We start from the raw sequence: 18115 nt of genomic DNA, 5'->3' as shown, positions 1-18115 counted from the left end.
TTGCCTGCCGCACAGGCCTCGACCAGGGCCAGGGATGGAACCTGCAACCCTTGGGTTTCTAGGCCAATGCTCTAACCACTGAGCTACCGACCAGGGCTGGTTTTCATTTTAACTAGGAATTTTAAATATTCAAAAAAGAACAGAAAATAATGTAACATACCTGTTTCCAGATTTAGCATGTTAATATTTTACCATATTTGCTTCAGATATTTAAAAAATGTTAAGAACTAGTCCAGATATATAAAATGGTTTGTTAGAAGGATATAGGTATATATTTGATATAACTCCAAGTTATAAGAACATCCTACTAAGTTTTTAAATTTCCATTTTATATTTGGCACTTGATTTTTGTATATGCCATGAGCTACAAGTCCAATTTTAATTTTTTTCCAAAGCAGTAACTACTTGAGCACCAGCATTTTCTCCACTGCTTCACATTGTCAATTTCCATGCAATGTGAGTCTTTCCTAGGCTCTCTTTTCTGTTCTATTCTTCTATTTGTTAGCCTCATGCCCAAACCATACTATCTTAATAATAATTATTTAAGCAGTGGTTCTCAACTGAGAGCAGTTTTGTTCCATGGAGGTCATTTGGCAATGTCTGGCAAGTTTTACTTGCTGTGATTGGGGTAGGCACATGCTATTAGCATCTAGTAGGTAAAAGCCAGGGATGCTGCTAAAACATCCAAGATACAGGGCAGCCCCACAACAGACAGTTATCTGGTCCAAAGTGTCAGTAGTGCTAGGTGCAGGACCCTGTTTTATAGTAAGTCTTGATATATGTGGTAGAGCGATTCCTGCTTGCCCTTAACACACACTTTATAACATTCTTTTTTCTTCAGAGTTGCCTTTGCTATTTTTGTATGAATTTGTCCCTCTGAATTTTAAAGTCAGATTTCCAAGTTCTATGAAAACCCTGTCCAGAGTTTGATTGGAATTGCATTGTTTCTAGACTGAGTGAGAACTGGTGGCTAAGTAGGATTGGGATTTTCTGTGGTGCACACGGTGATCTCATCGTCTATTTCCTAAGTGGTGGAGAGAATTGCCTCTGACCCTGTCTGGGACCAGTGACTTCTCTGTGAGAAGAACTACCTGTTCCTTTTCTCTGACCATTATAGTGACTTCCTATATCTTGTTAATTTTAGCAAATTTTCCATGGATTTTGCCCAGCTTGTCTTTAGTTTTCAAATATACTAGCATAACGTCCATAGTTCTTTTTTTAGCCTTTGCCATGTTTGGGGTTAGGTTTGCTTTTGCATTCCTCAAATTGTTAATTTGGGACTTTTACTGCTTTTTTTATGAACCTTAAGTTATTCATTTTTAAGTGTTTTCAATTAAGAGTCAACTTTTTGTTTTATTCTTCTTCCTTTCTACTGTGTCTTTCATTTCTGGGATTTTCTAATTTAATTTTGTTTGGTCTAATTTAAGTTGAATGTTTAGACTCAGTTTTTAATAAGATATTCAAAGCTATGAATTTTTCACTAGGGTATCACTTTAACATTATTCTACAAGTTTTGATAAGTAATGGTTTCTGGGTATTTATAATTTTCCTTTAAGATTTATTTGATGTATGGACTGTTTAGAAGTTTGTTTTAAAGTAATGTGTGGTTTTCCTAGTTACTTTTTATTACTGATTTCTAATTAAATTTCAGTTGTGGCTAGAGAATGGATTTTTGATATATACATGTTTTATTCATGACTTACTTTATGGCCCATTACAGAGAACTCTTCTACATGTTCCATGTGCACTTGAGAACAAAATTCTAAATGATAGGCATGGTTTCTTTACGGGTTCCATTTCATCAAGTGGGTTGCTTAATTATCAATTTTCAAAGAGGTATATTTAACCCTCCTATACCCCACCCCATGACTATTGATGTTACACTTTGTCATTCTAGACATTTTTATAGTCACACAGAAATTTTTAAATATCTACCTGAAGTAAACCTTTAAAAAAATCTTTGAGTATAACTCTTTAGCCCAATATTGCTTTTGTTTCCTCTTATATCTATTTTGTTTGATATTAATATAGCTATACCAGCTTTCTTCTTAAAATTGTTTGCCCACTTTCCACTTTAAAAAAAAATGTTACTGTTCATGTGTCTGTGTTTTAGGAATGTCTCCTATAAACAGAATATAGCTAGATTTTATTTACTAGCAATTCAGTTTTTTAATCTGTTAACTGGCAAATTTGGTTGACTTACATTTATTGTGATACCTGACTTCATTACCACCTTATGTGGCGCTATTTTCCTATGATTTTTTGTCCACTTTTTTTCCTCCTTTGTTTTAAAAGTATACTCTTGCCCTTCTTAAGAGGTGAGCACAGACGGAAAAGAAGGGAGCTTCTGCCCCTTTCAAAACTGAAGTCAAAGCAAGGCCAAAAGCCAGAATGCCATGCTGATGGCCTCTATAGCCCACAACAAAACTTGCATGTCACTCATTTTCTAGCAGCCCAACACCCACAGAAGGCCCCCAAGAACAAGTCTGACGACTGTGTCATCAAGTTCTCCCTGACCAGTCAGCCTTGAAGAAGCTCCAAGATAACACTGCACCGGTGTCCCTTGGCTCCATCGGGCTGTGAATGTGAAGCAGCTCTGTGGCAAGGTCCATCCCTGATCAGGTCTGATGCAGAGAAGGCGGACTTCTGACTATGTTGCTTCGGATAGTGCCACTTCAGGGGATCATCTGAACTATAATAAACTTTCCCCCAGCTAAAAGTAGAAATTACATACTATTTACCCTTCCTTTTTGTGCTGAACTTTGATTTTGTGGTGACTAAGTACAATCAGATTCTCCTCTTCCTACCAAATAAAACAAGGGTCTTACACTGCTTCAACTCTGATCAGAGCCTTCCCCTCCTATCAAAATTGTGCAGTCCTTTAATTCTGCCAGAGTAAATCCCCCAAATTGGACACTAATATGAGTTTATTCAAGGTTTTGTATTAACAACTCACAAACTTACGAGACTTTTCACTGTTTAACATTTCTTGCATCTCAGACCTTCCTTCTGGGATTCATCACCATCTTCCTGAGAGCAGGCTCATGGCCAGTGTTTCTGTCTGACAGTGCTTGTCATCTTATACTTGATCTTAAGTGCTCTTTAATGATATAGAAGTGACATTTATCTTACCTCTCGTTTTATTCTTCCATCTTCTGCTTTTTATTGTTGAGAGGCTGTCAGTCTATTTATCGTCTTTCCTCATCTGCCCTTCCTCTTTTGTTCTGTCATTTTCATTACAATTGATGTAGGGTCAGGTTTTCTTTTATCTGTGTTGCTGGGAATATATTTTGGTTCCTAAATCTGGGACCTCAGATCTTTCAGCAAGTCTGGGAAACAGCCTTTGAATATGGCTGCTCCCCACATTCTCTCATTAGAATTGTGTAAACTTTTCCGTTTTCCATCACTTTTAAGCTCTTAGTTCCCATCTTTTCCTTTCTGTGTAATGGGGAATTCATTCAGTCTCCTAGTTTACTAATTTTCTTTTTGGCTCTGATTAATCTTCAATGTAACTTGTGCCCAGAGTTTTAAATTTCAATTAGATTTTTCCTATCTGGAAGTTATTTGGCTTTCTCAAGTGCCTACACTCTAATTTTTATACCTTGTTCATTTTTTTTTATATCTTTCATTTGATTAAAAATGCTTAGTCATTTAAAATTATTGGGAAAGTGTTAATACTGAGCTTGTTTCTGACTTATTTCTGTGTGTGCTGTAAGTTTGGCATTGGATTAGAATGGACTTTCGTTTTTCTATGCCTTTGAGATGCAAGGTTAAGGGTATGTCCATCCAGAAATAACGTGCATTCTCATCTGCCAGGCCCCATCATGCCTGGGGTGACTTAACAGCCTGTACTTTTCTGGACCACAGAGGTTGTTTAAATATGAACTCCAGACCCAGGAGGTATCTCTTACCTGATACCCAGCTGAGTCAGACTCTTTATAGTCTTCTAGCTTCTTTTTGCTGGTGGGATGATTTTATTTTTTTAGTCTGTTTTCACTGCAGGGGCTCATGGTTCCATCTCCCCAGCTTGCCAATGCCCTAACATTGTCGGCTGCTAAGGTTGAAGAGTAGAGAAATGTCACAAGGGCAGTAAAAACTTCAACTGCAATGATAACAGAGTTTGGGGGCAACTGCAGGCAGAAGCAGATGTGTGTGTGGCGGGGCGCTTGCTAATCACCTCATACTGCTGCAGGAATGCCCGCCTCCTTCAGACAGCACCCTTCTCCCAGCAGCCAGGAACTGCTTAATGCAGAAGTGGGTCTGTCTGAGCACCTGTAAAGGGCTGGGGGTGAACAGGAAACCTGCTAGGAAACCAGTGTTAATCTCAGATAGATTTCAAGTATTAAATTGGGATGCAACATCCTATATAATAAAGAGGCAATATGCAAATTGACCATCATGCTCTCACACAAGATGGCCGCCAAGGGAGGGCAGTGGTGGGCGATCAGGCCGGCAGGGGAGGGCAGTTGTGGGGGACCAAGCCAGCAGGAGAGGGCAGTTGGGAGCGATCGGGCTGGCAGGGGAGCAGTTAGGCATCGATCAGGCTGGCAGGGGAGTGGTTAGGGGTGCTCAGGCAGGCGAGCAGTTGAGAGCCAGCAGTCCCGGATTTGTGAGAGGGATGTCCCACAGGGATTGGGCCTAAACCGGCAGTTGGACATCCCCCGAGGGGTCCCAGATTAGAGAGGGTGCAGGCTGGACTGAGGGACAATCTCCCCCCTCACCCCTTTGCAGTGCACAAATTTTGTGCACTGGTCCTCTAGTTTAATATATTGCTCCCAATTGTATTTTTTAAAGTTTGGAGTAGCAGGAGATATTTTATATCTAGAAAATACAGTGCAGTTAGCCTCATGAATTGAAGTTCACTTTTAAAAGTATTGCTGAAGATAAAGTGTCAATTCTTCTGGTGCCACTCTATTCCCAGAGCCCATGGGGAGCATGTCATCCATGGAGGTGAATGTCGACATGCTGGAGCAGATGGACCTGATGGACATGAACGACCAGGAGGCCCTGGATGTATTTTTGAATTCAGGAGAAGATAATGCCGTGCTGTCCCCCGTCTTAGGTAGGAGGCGTCAGACCTGCATAAAACCTCTTCACATTATTCCTTCAGAGGGCAGACATCAGGGTAATGATGCACAGGTCTCTAAGCCGCAGTCAACTGCTTGTTCTCACCCATTTCCACTCGCCTGTGCCTGGTCTCACAGTAGTGGGCAAATGAGACAGCTGTTCTGTCACGAATTTCTCAGAGACTTCTAGTGCTCTATCCACACACCGTCTAAGAACAGGGCACTTTCTTAATTCCTGCTTTACCTCCTCTGTCTCAGAACTTGAGTTTAGTTTTTGGTGGTTATTTCAAAGACTGGAATTTGGGGAAGGTGAGAGATCGCCTGTGACTCACACACCTGGTGCTGGTCTGAGCATGCATTTGTCATCTTTAACTCTCACCCCTTCATTCAGCTATTTATTTCACTTTTGTTGTGGGCAAGGACAAGGTATGTGTTCAGCATTTGGCTTCTATTTTTAAAAAGCGGAGCAACCCTGTGGGCACTTGCACTTCATGCCTTCCCAAACTTTCACATTTATTCAGCAAATATTTACTGAGGTTCCAAACCTATACATGGGCTCACTTCATTTTAAATTTCAGATCAGACCTTCGGGGATCTTCTTATACACAGAATCATTCCAGAGCAAGCATTGCTGTTGTCTCATATACACACAGGGAAAGGCAAAGCGCAGGCCTCATGTGGCACCTGGGCCCTCCACAGTTTCGCCGGCACATTTCCCACTGCCCGAGGTCAAGCCCTTTAGAGTTCTTGCCAGTTTGTTGTTTTCAACTTCTCCATCCTCTTTTCCCAGCAAATCTGTGAGAACAGAGTCGTCCCCAGGAGGGCAGCCCTATGCTGAGAGGCTGGGACACTGGACGTGGGAAGGAATGCTGGCCCCTTTCCCAGAGTCAAGAAGAGATTTAGAAACAGGGACTCCATCATCTGCATATGCTTTGGTTCCTTTAAGAACTTGACTCCCCATGAAACTGGAGAAATGCGAAAAAGATTGAGTTTTTCTCTTAGCATTACTTTCTCTGAATTACTACTTGCAAGGATATAAAGAGTAAATCTAGGTTATCAGGGTTATGGGGATGCTCCTCAGAGAAATGCAGGGAGCGCCCGAGGGCCTTCATCACAGTATTTCCCTGGACATGGTGGGAAGGGTTCAGGGTCTTCCCATCTGTCACAGGGGCAGAAGGATCGGTGCAGGCCCCTGGCTGCCTCGCCGATCGCCTGGCTTAGCCTCTTCCAGGGACAGTTCCTGCACTGGCGTGCGAGTCTCCTTTGTAGCCCCAGCTCACCACGACAAAACACTGACACCTTTTTTAATAGAGTGAGTTCAGACCACCATCTTCAGTAGCAGTTTTAAACTGTGATACTTTTATCACAGGGTTCTTCCTATTTTGCAGGGCCTGAATCAAATACTGGTCAGGATGAAATTACTCTCCCGGTTCCAAATCTCTTGGAATTACGAGCCCAGCCACCTTCTTTATCTTCCACCTGCACTGACCCAGCCGCCCAGGACTCCAGTGAAGGTGGGGAGTCCCCCGTCGTTCAGTCTGATGAGGAGGGAGTTGAAGTGGACACTGCCCTGGCCACTTTACACAGTGACGACAGCGACTCCTAAACCCGCATCGCACCCCGAGCACCGCTGAGAAGACCCAGCTGTGCAGAATCCCACTGAAGGCAGGCGGTTGACAGGGGCTCTTGATTGTCACACAATTGCCAGTAATTTCTGAGAAACTGACTGAAAGAAAAGCTAACAATAAAGTTTGAGGACTTTAACTGAGGGAGTCCATGGCCAGTTTGTACAGAAAGGCTTCCACACACATGCATCCTTCAGGCTTTAGGGGGCAGGAAGGGCAACTGGGGTCCACGCAGGCCACCAAGGAGCCCGCAGGGCTGGCGGGGCCGGGAAATGTGGTCTCCACGTGGCCTCGGCAAGAAAAGGACCTTCACAGACAGAAAACCCTGCTTCCTCCAAAACCTAACTGCAGTTAAACTCAGCGCTAACAAAAGTGGGTTTTTGTCACAAAACTATTAACAGCTCAACAGCTAACCCGCGTTAACAGCAGAGCACACATCTGGGTCCACAGGAAAACAAACCAAGCAGTACGCCGTTCTTACTCCTGACAAGGATGGGGTTTCCTGTCTGCATTCCTCACAGCCCGGCACCTGGCGAGAGGCGCCTCTCCCTCCCTCAGGATGAGGGACGCCTCGCACCAGCCCCGGGGCGGCCCAGCCCTGTCCTTGCTGCTGCCAGTGCCTCCGCAGGAAACAAGAGGCAAGAAGCAGGCATTTGGTTTTGCTCGAAGGGGATTCAAACCGCCAGCAGTTGAGGAAGGTGAGCCGAGTCAGGCTGTGTTGTCTGCCACTCAGGCCGAGGGAGGACTCTTGCCCTCCACCCATTTACTGGAAAAGAAAGCTCATTTCATTCACTCATCTTCCACAAGACAAATGTCAAAAAAACTTTGTTTTTATTATTAAACCTTGTAGTACAAACCTGAAAAGTAAACAAAAAACTGTCAATAAACAACATGAAGTCTTCCCTCCCAAGGGAGGAGTGCAGAGCAGCGCTAATAAATTAAATGTCAAACTGTAAGCCATAGGCAGAAGTTTACTGTCAAAAAGAGGGAAAGTACACAGCAAGGCCATAAAAACCGGACAACCACATTGGAAAACACTTGACTCCGTTTATGTAACTGTTAAATATTCCAAAACAGTTCAGTCTCTGCAACAACAACCAACAAAGTGGATCACAGGACGTTCCTGACAGTCCCACTGGCAAGCTCAGTGCAGTATGGGTAGCTACGGGATCGATGAATCCAATTATGAAACAAAGAACAGCTTGTGAAAACAGTTTCCCTTCTTTATTCCACACATACTGTACACACAACTGGAGAAGGGCAACAGCTACTCCATTATTATTTTTGTGTTGTTGTTCAGTGATGTAAGCAGCACTTATAAATGTTACAAGAAAAACCCTGTAAGCATCCAATCCAACCGATGAAGAAACTGAAATGTAAGGCTTTTCTTCATCTTGTCTTCTCACCCCCCTCCCCACGCCCACTGAGAAAAAGGCTCAAGTATTTAAAACAATTTACAGGCATATGTACAAAAGGATGGGATTCTTTTTTTTTTTTCTTTTTGTTACAACATGAAGAGAAAAATAGACAAGATGAGCACAAATGCATTTTCACATTCAAAAAGAACTGCAGACCTCCTAGTGGCTCTAAGTATGATCCTAAACGAAACAAATTTAACAAGAAGATTAATGCTGACTTGTGAGGTGTGAAACAAGCAGTGAGATGAGATGGAATGTTAGAAAGATTGCACGTCTATGACAAAGAAGCACTTACGGCTTCAATCACTTTTTTTCTTTTTCTTCCCTTAAGGATGCTATTGAAGGGTTTTTTGATAAAGTAGCCAACAGCACCAAAAAAATAACAGAATGGATTTCCTAATGAAATCAGGCACAGGTTTCCGCACGGGACCCCTCCGAGACAGGCAGTCTTTTTCTTCTCTCTCTTCTTTTTTCCTTAGATGCATAGTGATGTGCTGGTAAGGAGAACCTCGTCACTCAAATCTCCTCATTTTGTCTATGGTTAGGAAACAATGTCCGCCTTCAGCTGCCACAACCGCCCAGAGAAACAAAATGGGGTTCTCCGATTTTAAAAGTTACAAACTCATCTTGCACATGACTGAAGAAAAGACAGCCAAAGTAAAGCCATTTCTTTTCAAGTTTCGTGTGTGTGTGTGTGTGTGTGTGTGTGTGTGTGTGTGTCCTACCCCTTTTCTCTCTAGAAAAATCTCACATGACTGAAAGTTTTAAAATTTGTTCTCCAAACTTCACCCTCTTCAAAAATGGGTTAAAAAAATCCTTTTTTCCCCAACAGTTACAAAAAAAAAAAAAAAAAAAATCAAACAAAAAGGCTTTTGTCAGCCACAGGGGCGATACAAGTTAATACAGCCCCTCAAGGGTTTAAAACAGTGAGTATACGGCAGTTTCAAAAATCTGACTGCAGTATCTAGGTATTCTAAGTACAAAAAAAAAGTTCAAGAGTTTAATGCTAAAACAAAATTAGTTCTCTAAAACCAGAAGAAAATCTTCTTTAGAGCTAGTGCAAAGACAGCTTGTATCCTACAGCAAGTACTCCAAACTAGAATATAATAATTACAAAAAATAGATCTCAATCAGCCGCGGTGTGGGCAGCTTCAGGACGAGCTCGCTGCGCTCCGGGAGGAGCTGGAGGACGCCAGCCGGGAGGGTGGCACGTCCACCGTTGCTCTCTTGCGGGGCCCCCTTTTTGGTGTCGGTTTACTGAGACAGTTCTCCATGCTGCCGTTCTTACCAGAGACCTTGCCACAGATCTGATTGACCAGGCTGATGATCTGTTCCTGTTGGAAGGAAGACAAGGAATTAAACCAGAAGAGTGCTGCCCCCAGAACCACACCAGGACCTGTGAGAGCAGAGCGGGCAGCGTGGCAGAGCTGCCAGTCATCCTCATCAGACCACATCAAATGCAGACTTCTGAGCGCTGCCCAAGGAGCGGGTTACAGGAAAGCCGGGGCAGACTTTAGGCATCAGGCCGAGTCTGAGATGCAGCAGGCTAGAGAACGAGATAGGCCGAACAGTTCTGAGGATGCACCTAAAACATGCTTTCTGTCTTAGGGAGAACCCACTGCCACCTCACCTGACAGCCAGCACAGCACAGGCCAGGGTGCCTGTCACATCGCCTAACCTCCAGTTCCTGTCAGGGACCCAAGGGAGCCTGATCGCACCTCCTGGTGGCTGGAAGGTGTAGACAAACTAATATGCTAAAGCCTGAAATACATAGTCCTATAACTACACAGTTTGCTATGTAATTGTTTCCTAAAAGCTGTTTCCCAATCTGGGTCTACTCCTGGACTTGAGGTGCAGATTCCCTCCCCACACAGCCAGACACACAGCCCTGAGACAAACACGGCCAAACACATCAGCAGCCCACGGGGACCTGTGAGTGACCCCTGCAGCCTCGGAGTTCAGAGGTTAGCCAGCTGCCACCGGGGCCCCACCTAGGAAGGGGAGGACTCAGCTCACCGCCTCCACAATGAGCATTTAGGAGAAAAGACCCATGGGCTTGAGGCCTCAGGTCTTCTCCCCGTGCTCCCTGGGTGGTGCCACAGGCCTGAAGCTGCCGTTTCACTGGCTACTCCGACACTCCAGCCTCGTTCACCTGGTCTTGCAAATGAATGCAAACACTTGTCTAGAAACATTCCCATTGCTCCCTCCCCACACCCTCTGTGAAGGAGAGATGGCAAACGAAACACGCATTCTTATAATTCACTCGAGATAACCAATTATCTGTTGGTATCAAAAATACATTTGTAACATAACTCAATCATCCAATTTTAAAAGAAACCACACAAAAACATCAAAATGTCATGTAGCTCTGACATAACATTTTATGACACCTGCTGGGCCAGGGATGGAGGGAACCATGGGGCACAGGGAGCACAGGTGGCCACCCCTTTACTCACATAGAGGCCTGAGGGCCAGCCAGGCCTGCCTGCCTCCGGCCATCTGGAAACAGCACCAGAAAGCTCCTCATACAGAAATGAAAGGGTAAAAGGCAACGAGTGAGACGTGTCTGAAGGGAGAGAGTTAAAGATGCCCTGGGAAGGGGCAGGGCTGAATATTTGTGAAATACAATCTCTGGCCATTTGGACACTTAGACATAAACATGTAACAAGTGATAAATAGATGAGCTGTAAAACCCAGTGACATGGGACTAAAGCCACCTCCACAGCATGAGGAAGCCCACACTTCGCCATGGCCCACGGCCTGGCCAGGGTTGTTTGCTTCAACAAGAGCTTGTGGTGCTCTCAAAGCCATTTCCAAATCCAAACCAGGGCTAAAAATTCCGCAGCTAAACAGTTCAACTTCCCAACGGACTTGCAGAGTTCCATTTACTAAAATAAGCCAGGCCACTGGGAGCTCAGGCGGCTTCAGAGCACCACCAACCAAGCTTTAGACCAGTGATGGCGAACCTATGACACGCGTGTCAGAGGTGACACGCGAACTCATTTTTTGGTTGATTTTTCTTTGTTAAATGGCATTTAAATATATAAAATAAATATCAAAAATATAAGTCTTTGTTTTACTACGGTTGCAAATATCAAAAAATTTCTATATGTGACACGGCACCAGAGTTAAGTTAGGGTTTTTCAAAATGCTGACACGCCGAGCTCAAAAGGTTCGCCATCACTGCCCTAGACCAACAGGCCCCACGTGTGTGATTCTTCTTCCAGGGCCTCGGTCTCATCAAACCGCTCGCTACAAGATGGCTGGAGGTGGAAACGCCCACATTTTGGAGAGCTTCAGCATCACCATGGAGAAGCCCCACTGCTGCCGGCTGCACTCTGCCAGTTGTCAGACACCAGAGTTATTTTTAACTGTTCTAGAAGCCATTTGCTGTTAAAGTGATGGTGGAAGGGCAAAGTGGTTCCTGGCTTTGCCCAACATGCTCTTAAAAAGCCAAGATGCCAAGATCTATTTTCAGCCTCCAATCTTACAAGCGAGCCAAAGACTTGCACCAAACCTGCCCCACAGCTGGGCTCCCGCAGAGGCCCCCTCGCCACAGAGGCCTGTTGGGCGCCCAGGTGTGTGACGGCTTCGTGTGGTCACCTTCCACTGGATTAACCTCTGGGGAGCCTCAGGGGAGCAGGAGGGAGGCTCCGGGCAGGGCCCACGGCTGCACAGGTTGTGCCCTGTACATGGCTTGTGGCCCTGAGCACCGTGCCGCAGTGAGGAGGACCACGCCACAGAAGATGGCGGGCAAGGGCTGGGGGCAGCGCCCCCAGGTGGCAGCATGTGCAGCAGTGGGCCGGCCAGGGTGGGGGACAGGTCCCCATGGCAATCTGAGAGGGATCCTCAAGAAGGGCTCTGGGCCAGTCAGAAGTGAAAGGTGCCCTCTGAGGGGCAGAGCCGTGTGTTGCAGGAAGCATTTATGAGAAACTGCTGGAGGGGTGACAGCAGACAGAGGGACCCACGTGCTCGCTGCATTAGAGCCGAGAGCCTGGGAGCAAGGCTTTTCCTGCAGCCCCTCAGCTGAAGGAAGGGCACTCACCCACAGGAGTCGAATGGACTGTACATACCAACCAGCTGGCACAGGAAGGGCCCCATATGGAGCATCTCTGAGGCCGAGTGGGGGTCTCAGTGAAGACACGCCTGGGGCACAGGAACCAGGGCGGGACAGGGAGTCCCACCCCGGCTCCTTCACTGAGGGCACAAGCACTGGCAGCTGTGGGAATTGGCTGGACCTGGGATTTACTCGGAAGGTGAAACCAACAGGACTTACAGAAATAGATGCACAGTGAGAGAAAGGCTCTCTCCCCATGTTAGCTGAGGCCCATGGCTGAGGGCAAAGAGCCTGGTCCCTGCTGGATGCAATTCTCTGCCAGGCATGGAGCCTGGGGAGCTCTGAGAGCTGCCCCGCCATCAGGTGCCACAACCTGCTGCCCGCTGTGTGCTCTGACCTGAGGTTAGGTGCCTGCTGCCAAAGCACCACGGTGTAGCCACAGCCGCCCCTGCCCCCGCTGGCAGTGCTGCCAGGTATAATGGTCAGTGTATGTGTGAGGTATCACAACCAAGAAGGGGGGGGGGGGGGGGGCAGTGATGGCGAACCTATGACACACGTGTCAGAGGTGACACGCGAACCCATTTTTTGGCTGATTTTTCTTTGTTAAATGGCAGAAATCCCTTCCAAGCCCTGCCAGCTGCACGGGCCAGGAAGGGCCACCAACCCAGACTCAGCACATGGGCCACGGCCAGGAGGGCTCCTCTGCCCTGGCCCCGAGACCCTGCGTCGGGCTTCTCTGAGAGCACAGCCACAGGCTTGGTTTTGAGGCCCTCCCAGCAGCCACAGCTGGGAAATCACCGGTCCAGGCGGCTCAGGGCCTGGAAGGAGGAAGGAAAGGCCCTCCCGCTGCCATCAGCGCTGGAGCAGGTGCTGCGCGGGGTCTGTCCTGTGATGGATGGGCACAGGCAGCCCACGGCCCCCCATTTCCTTAGCCCAGCCAGCCAGTGCGGCACAGGGGACAGCAGCACCAGATCTTGAAACCACGTCCCTTATAAATGGAGGGAGGCCTGGTGGCCAGGAATGCTGACTGAGATGCTGCCAGGGCTCGATGGGGAGGGAGAGCTGCGGCCCTGCATGGGAGGTGTGCACGGGCCCACGTACAAAGCTACAAGCGACGTGGAGGAGAAAACTGGAATGAAACCACGTTTGGGAAAGAGAAATTTCCAGTTTCAGTTCCTGGGTTTCTCCAGGTCAGACCACCTCACAATCCCCCATCTTGGGACAGAGTTACTTTCCCACAGAGCCCAGCCTGAGCACCAGGAAGAATCATGGGGGATGCACCTGGTCTCGGGCCGTGTCCAACTGGCTCAAGTTGGGTGCTGAGGCCTGCTCGTCCCTACAGTAAATGAGGGCAGGCGACACAACGGCCAGCCCCTGCAGGGCCCCCATGTGCGGCACTGACCTCATCGTAGCGGTACATCAGCTTCAGCCCTCGGCAGGACTTCTGCTTCTCCACGTGGCGCAGGGCACACTCCAGGCAGAACACCACGTTCTCGTTCTCCTGAACCACCTGCAAGGAAGACGCCCCTGAGGTGCTGCCGGACGTGCCCGGGAGGGACTGGAAGGGGGAGGCCCCAGGAACCAGGGACGGCCTGTCCTGACATCTGCTGTCCACGCTAAGGAGTGTGCATCTCTCACAGGGAGTTAATGGGGGAAATGACCTGCAGCACGGTCTTCAACGACGCTGTGGAAACGAGTAACGGACTGTCTCCGAGTTGCACCTAAGGTGCCTCGAGTTCCCCCGGTTCCTGCTGCACTTGCCTGAGAGGTTCTAGGTGCCGTTAGGCGGGAAAGATGGGATAAAGTGCTGATGCTTGTTTAGAAGCTCGCACATTCTGAGACCTTTTTGTTCAAAACTACCCTGGCAGGCACAGCAGTGCCAGCTCGGGGGGAGCAGGCCCAGGACATCCCCGCAGCTCCGTCAGTCCAGCCGGGCACGTGGGAGCCCCTGGCCAGACGCCAACCAGCACAGTCTGGATCCTCTGCCACCCAGACAGGCCCCTCCTGCCACACCCACAGGAGCCTCCGGCGGCCGTGAGAGAGCACACGCCAGACCCCACCGCCACACGGAGCACGAGCGGCAGCATGTGGACAGGCCTGACCCAGCACAGACAGCACGGGCGATCCGGACCGTGGGGCAAGGAGAAAGGACAGCTGCCTGGTTTGTGCGGGTTCCCACCCCCCACTCCAACTTCTAGTCCTGTTCTCATTCTGTGTTTAAAATTAAAAGGCAATGCTGCCTTACGCCACAAGATGCAAGAGGTCCGGCCCTTTCATAAAGAGGTAGCCCGGGGGCTCCTGTTTCCACTGCTTCTGGGCAAAGAGGCGAACACAAGCTGGAGGAGCAAAGAGGTGACGCTGGCAGAACCGCATCACCTTTAAAGACATGGCTAGCGGTAGGGACGGACAAAAATGCCCAGTTACTAGGTGTCCAAGCAATGAAAACTGTAAATACAAGTAAAACCTCAGTTTTTACCTATGAATTTAGAACGCATGCTTTATAACATTCAGGCTGATAAATGCCTGGTGACAACTCTCAAGGTACAGGCTTCTGAAAGTGTGCAAATGGGCCCCCGGGAGCGGACCCGTGCCACACACGGAGGTCCAGCAGTGTCGCTCACGCTCACAGGAGTAAGGCAGCTGCTATTCCCCTGGGAACAATCCACGCCAGAGCGAGGAATGAACACAGACCTCGAGGACTTTGTGAGTGACCTTCACAAATGTGGGCACAGACAGACTAGATAGAAGACATGTGGTTGTTATGCACTGAATTATATCCACCCAGTTCACAGGCTGCCGTCTTGACCCCAGTAGCTTAGAATGTGATGATTTGTAGAAGGGCCTGGAAAGAGGTGATTAAGGTAAAATGAGGTTTTAAGTGTGGGGTCCAGTCCAATATGACGTATGTTCTTACAAGAAGAAATTAGGACACAGATATGCAGAGGGAAGACCGGGGGAGGAACTGGGAGAAGGGGGCACCTCCAAGCCAAGGAAGAGAGAGGCCTTAGAAGGAACCAACCCTGCTGACACCTGGGTCTTGGACGCCCAGCCTCTGCCATGGTGCTGAAATAAGTGTCTTTGTTTGAGCCCCCAGTCTGTGGTATTTGCCACAGGAGCCCCAACAAACTAATAAGGCAGTTTCTCTCCTTCTTTCAGAGTTCTGACCTCCCTGATGTTACAAAGAGCATATGATTCAACTGAGACTGGCTGTGTGGCCCATCTCTTCTGTGGGGCAGCTGGGTGGGAGCCAGGCACATGGGTGAGCAACGCAGTCAGACCTGACACACTTGCTGCTCTGCGTCTAGGCACGTGGGCCTCATGTGAGGGCGTTGGTGCCATGCTGCCAGGGGATGAGCACTTACTTTCTAAGCTCCTCTTTCTGGAGGAAGAATGCGCACAGGAGAGGAGGGGAGAGGGCACCAGCACTGGAGGCCACCAGTGCCAGGCTGAGGTGTGTGGTGGGGAGCACCTGGAGTGGGAGTTGGGGCACCCACATGCCTGTGTCAGGGCAGCTGCCCAGTGGGAAGGGAGAGATGAGCTACCCCAGCCCAGCTGTCCACTAAGCCAAGTTCTGCCAGGCCCCTCTGGCCTGGGATGGGCGGGTAACCCACCCACACAATCACAGGTGAGGCTGAGGCGGAGCAGCCCCAAGCTCTCGGACACTGGGAACAAACCCGAAAGAATGGAAGGGAGACGGGGGCTATGCTGGGAGGCGGAGGGGCAGGAGGAAGAGCTGGCTCAGAAGCGGGGAGGCTGGGGACGGGAGAGTGTTGCTGAAGAGAAACATTCGTTTTAACTGAAGACAGATTTCAGAGTCCTGAGGACAATGAGACAGGTCATGGAGGTGAATGGAAACTGGGGAAAAGCCAAGGTTAGATGAGGTCCTACATCAACTTTGGCAGCAGAGTGGGGGCAGCTCAGCCCCTCACCAGGAGACACCAAAAGCCTGGGGACGGGGGTGACAGGGAAGGGTGTGAGGGAGGCCCTCTGCCTGCCGACACGAAGCCATACGTGCGGAGAGACCTGTGGAGGAGGACGGGCAGAGCAGAGCCCACCCGCCCTCGGTCCCTCTGACCTGGTTGCTGAGGATGAGGCGCTGACCCCTAGAGGTCAGGACCCTGGCCCAGGTGGGCAGGAGGTCCAAGGGCGGGCCTCTTGACAGGCTTCCTGCAGTGGGCAGCCCCTCGGTGGGCAGGCACAGGCGGGAGTCGGCAGGGGTCCCAGGCAGGGCCCGCAGGCTCACCATGGACAGGTAGCACAGATGTTGGCAGATCTGACACCTCCTCTCTGAGGTCTCCAACTGCAGCCACTTTCGAGGCTTTTTCTTCCCATCCACCACAGTGCTGCTGCTGTCGTGGCTGCCGTAGCGGGCGGAGGAGTGCAGGCCGGCCTCGAACAGTTGCCTCCGCTGCCGCAGCTCCGTATCCCTGTCCAAACACAGCACAAGCACCGGGCCCTTAGGAGGCTGAGCACTGCGCCTGGCCGTCCCTCCCCTTCAAAGGGAGCATGCTGCGCCCCAGGCAACTGCCCCCTCCCCCGTCCGGGTGCACCCTCCTGTCAGAGGAGGGCGGTGAGAAGTACATGCTCGCCTTCCCAAGGCCCCCAAATGAGGACCCGTGTTCTTCAGTCAAAAGGTCAGACAACCCCCCAGCTTCCAAGGCTACTCTAACAACTGGGCTCTGCCTAACAGGAGCGCCACACACCAGGACACACATGGCAAACCCCTCACTGCTACCTAAGAGGGCCCTGCCCCTTCGCTCCGAGCCATGAACGGATGTAACAAACTATTTGCTGGTATTGTCATCAAAGGTTCGACCAACACGAGTCGAAATCCGTGTGCTGTCCGTCAGCACTACCGACCGAGTCTCTCCCCTGGGAGGGAGAGATCACGAAGCTACATGGTGGGAAAAGAGAAGAGGGTTACACAGGAAGCCAAGCAAAGGGTGGCACTTCTCCTCAGCATCTGCCCTGATCGGCTTCAACCTTGGGAGAGCTCCTTCGACCGCTGTGGGATGGAAGCTGGGTGTGGGCTCAACACGGGACAGGCCAGCCACACACAGGCGCTGGGGCTGATGCCGGCTGCCCAGTGGTGTCTCACACACGCACCCTGAGCAGGTTGGCAAGAAGACCGAGTGAGGCTCCGTGGGCCTCTCCACGCCCACGCTAACCTCTAGAAAGGAGGCTGTGGCCACCATGTCCTCCCTGGCAACGTGCTGCCAGGATCCGAGGTGCCCGGGCCTCAGAGCCACCTCCTGGTCACTCCCACAGAGGAATAACCTTTGGCATCAGCACCTCAGGAAATTCTGACTCCAAATAGCAAACATGAAAACAGAAGAGGAAATTTAAATTAAAAAGTAAATAAAAATAAAAAGAAACACACCCAAAAGGTTTCACCCATCTAGCCAAGCCCCAGTGGGGCCTGGCGCCCTGGCCTCGACCCAGGGCGGAACCGGGTCTGGTTACCTGAGCTCGTCCAGAAGGGCCGAGATGGTACTGAGAGTGGGGCCGTTCTCCTTTTTTGCTTCCGCCTGTGCAATCTGGTAGAGTAACTTCTCCATGGAAAATGGCTTCGCTATATGGCGGCGCTTCATTTCCTGCAAGAAGCGGTCACATCCCTTTAGGGTGGGGAGGCTTTTTCTTTACGGGGCAGAGGATGCAATCTCAATTCTAAAATTTTGGACTTCAAAGCAGTGAAACTCGTACAACAATCCTGTTTGCCTGTGGGAAAGGCACCAGGGACCAGCAAACGCCATTGCGGTGCCACCGGCCACTGGGCAGGCGCCCGTGCGGGACGATGGGGGAGACTTCCCCATGGCCAGTGTCTACCTGAAGTGCCGTCAGTCGGCCCCCCAGCGTACAGTGCGCCCACAATGGGACTCAGAATCTCTCTTGATACAAATAAACCCCTGACAGATCTTCTTTCCTAGGAAAACCTCTCTGCCACCTCTT

General features: G+C 49.3%; 2 protein-coding genes across 7 annotated transcripts in view; one reads left to right on the top strand and one right to left on the bottom strand.

The window, feature by feature from the left end:
• DTNBP1 (dystrobrevin binding protein 1) overlaps positions 1 to 8790 on the top strand; it is a 151664-nt gene extending 142874 nt beyond the window's left edge. For 2 of the 3 annotated variants that reach the window (XM_059688685.1, XM_059688684.1), the window contains 2 exons: positions 4922 to 5062; positions 6455 to 8790. In XM_059688685.1, coding sequence (XP_059544668.1) covers positions 4922 to 5062; positions 6455 to 6672 — 359 coding nt within the window. In that variant the 3' untranslated portion in view covers positions 6673 to 8790. Of the gene's footprint in view, positions 1 to 4921; positions 5063 to 6435 lie in introns of all 3 variants that reach the window. The other variant, XM_059688686.1, reaches the window with a different exon arrangement.
• The window catches only part of JARID2 (jumonji and AT-rich interaction domain containing 2), a 291087-nt gene continuing 280865 nt past the window's right edge, over positions 7894 to 18115 (bottom strand). For all 4 annotated transcript variants that reach the window (XM_059688680.1, XM_059688681.1, XM_059688679.1 and 1 more), the window contains 4 exons: positions 17630 to 17760; positions 16410 to 16593; positions 13569 to 13676; positions 7894 to 9443 (listed from right to left, as the gene is read on the bottom strand). In XM_059688680.1, the coding sequence (XP_059544663.1) occupies positions 9261 to 9443; positions 13569 to 13676; positions 16410 to 16593; positions 17630 to 17760 (606 nt within the window). In that variant the 3' untranslated portion in view covers positions 7894 to 9260. The remainder of the gene's footprint in view (positions 9444 to 13568; positions 13677 to 16409; positions 16594 to 17629; positions 17761 to 18115) is intronic.

This window comes from Myotis daubentonii, chromosome 3, assembly GCF_963259705.1.
Source record: "Myotis daubentonii chromosome 3, mMyoDau2.1, whole genome shotgun sequence".
In the NCBI taxonomy this organism is placed as follows: Eukaryota; Metazoa; Chordata; class Mammalia; order Chiroptera; family Vespertilionidae; genus Myotis; species Myotis daubentonii.
The sequence above is the reverse complement of the archived record's forward strand: the minus strand, read 5'-3'. Positions and strand labels throughout refer to the sequence as shown.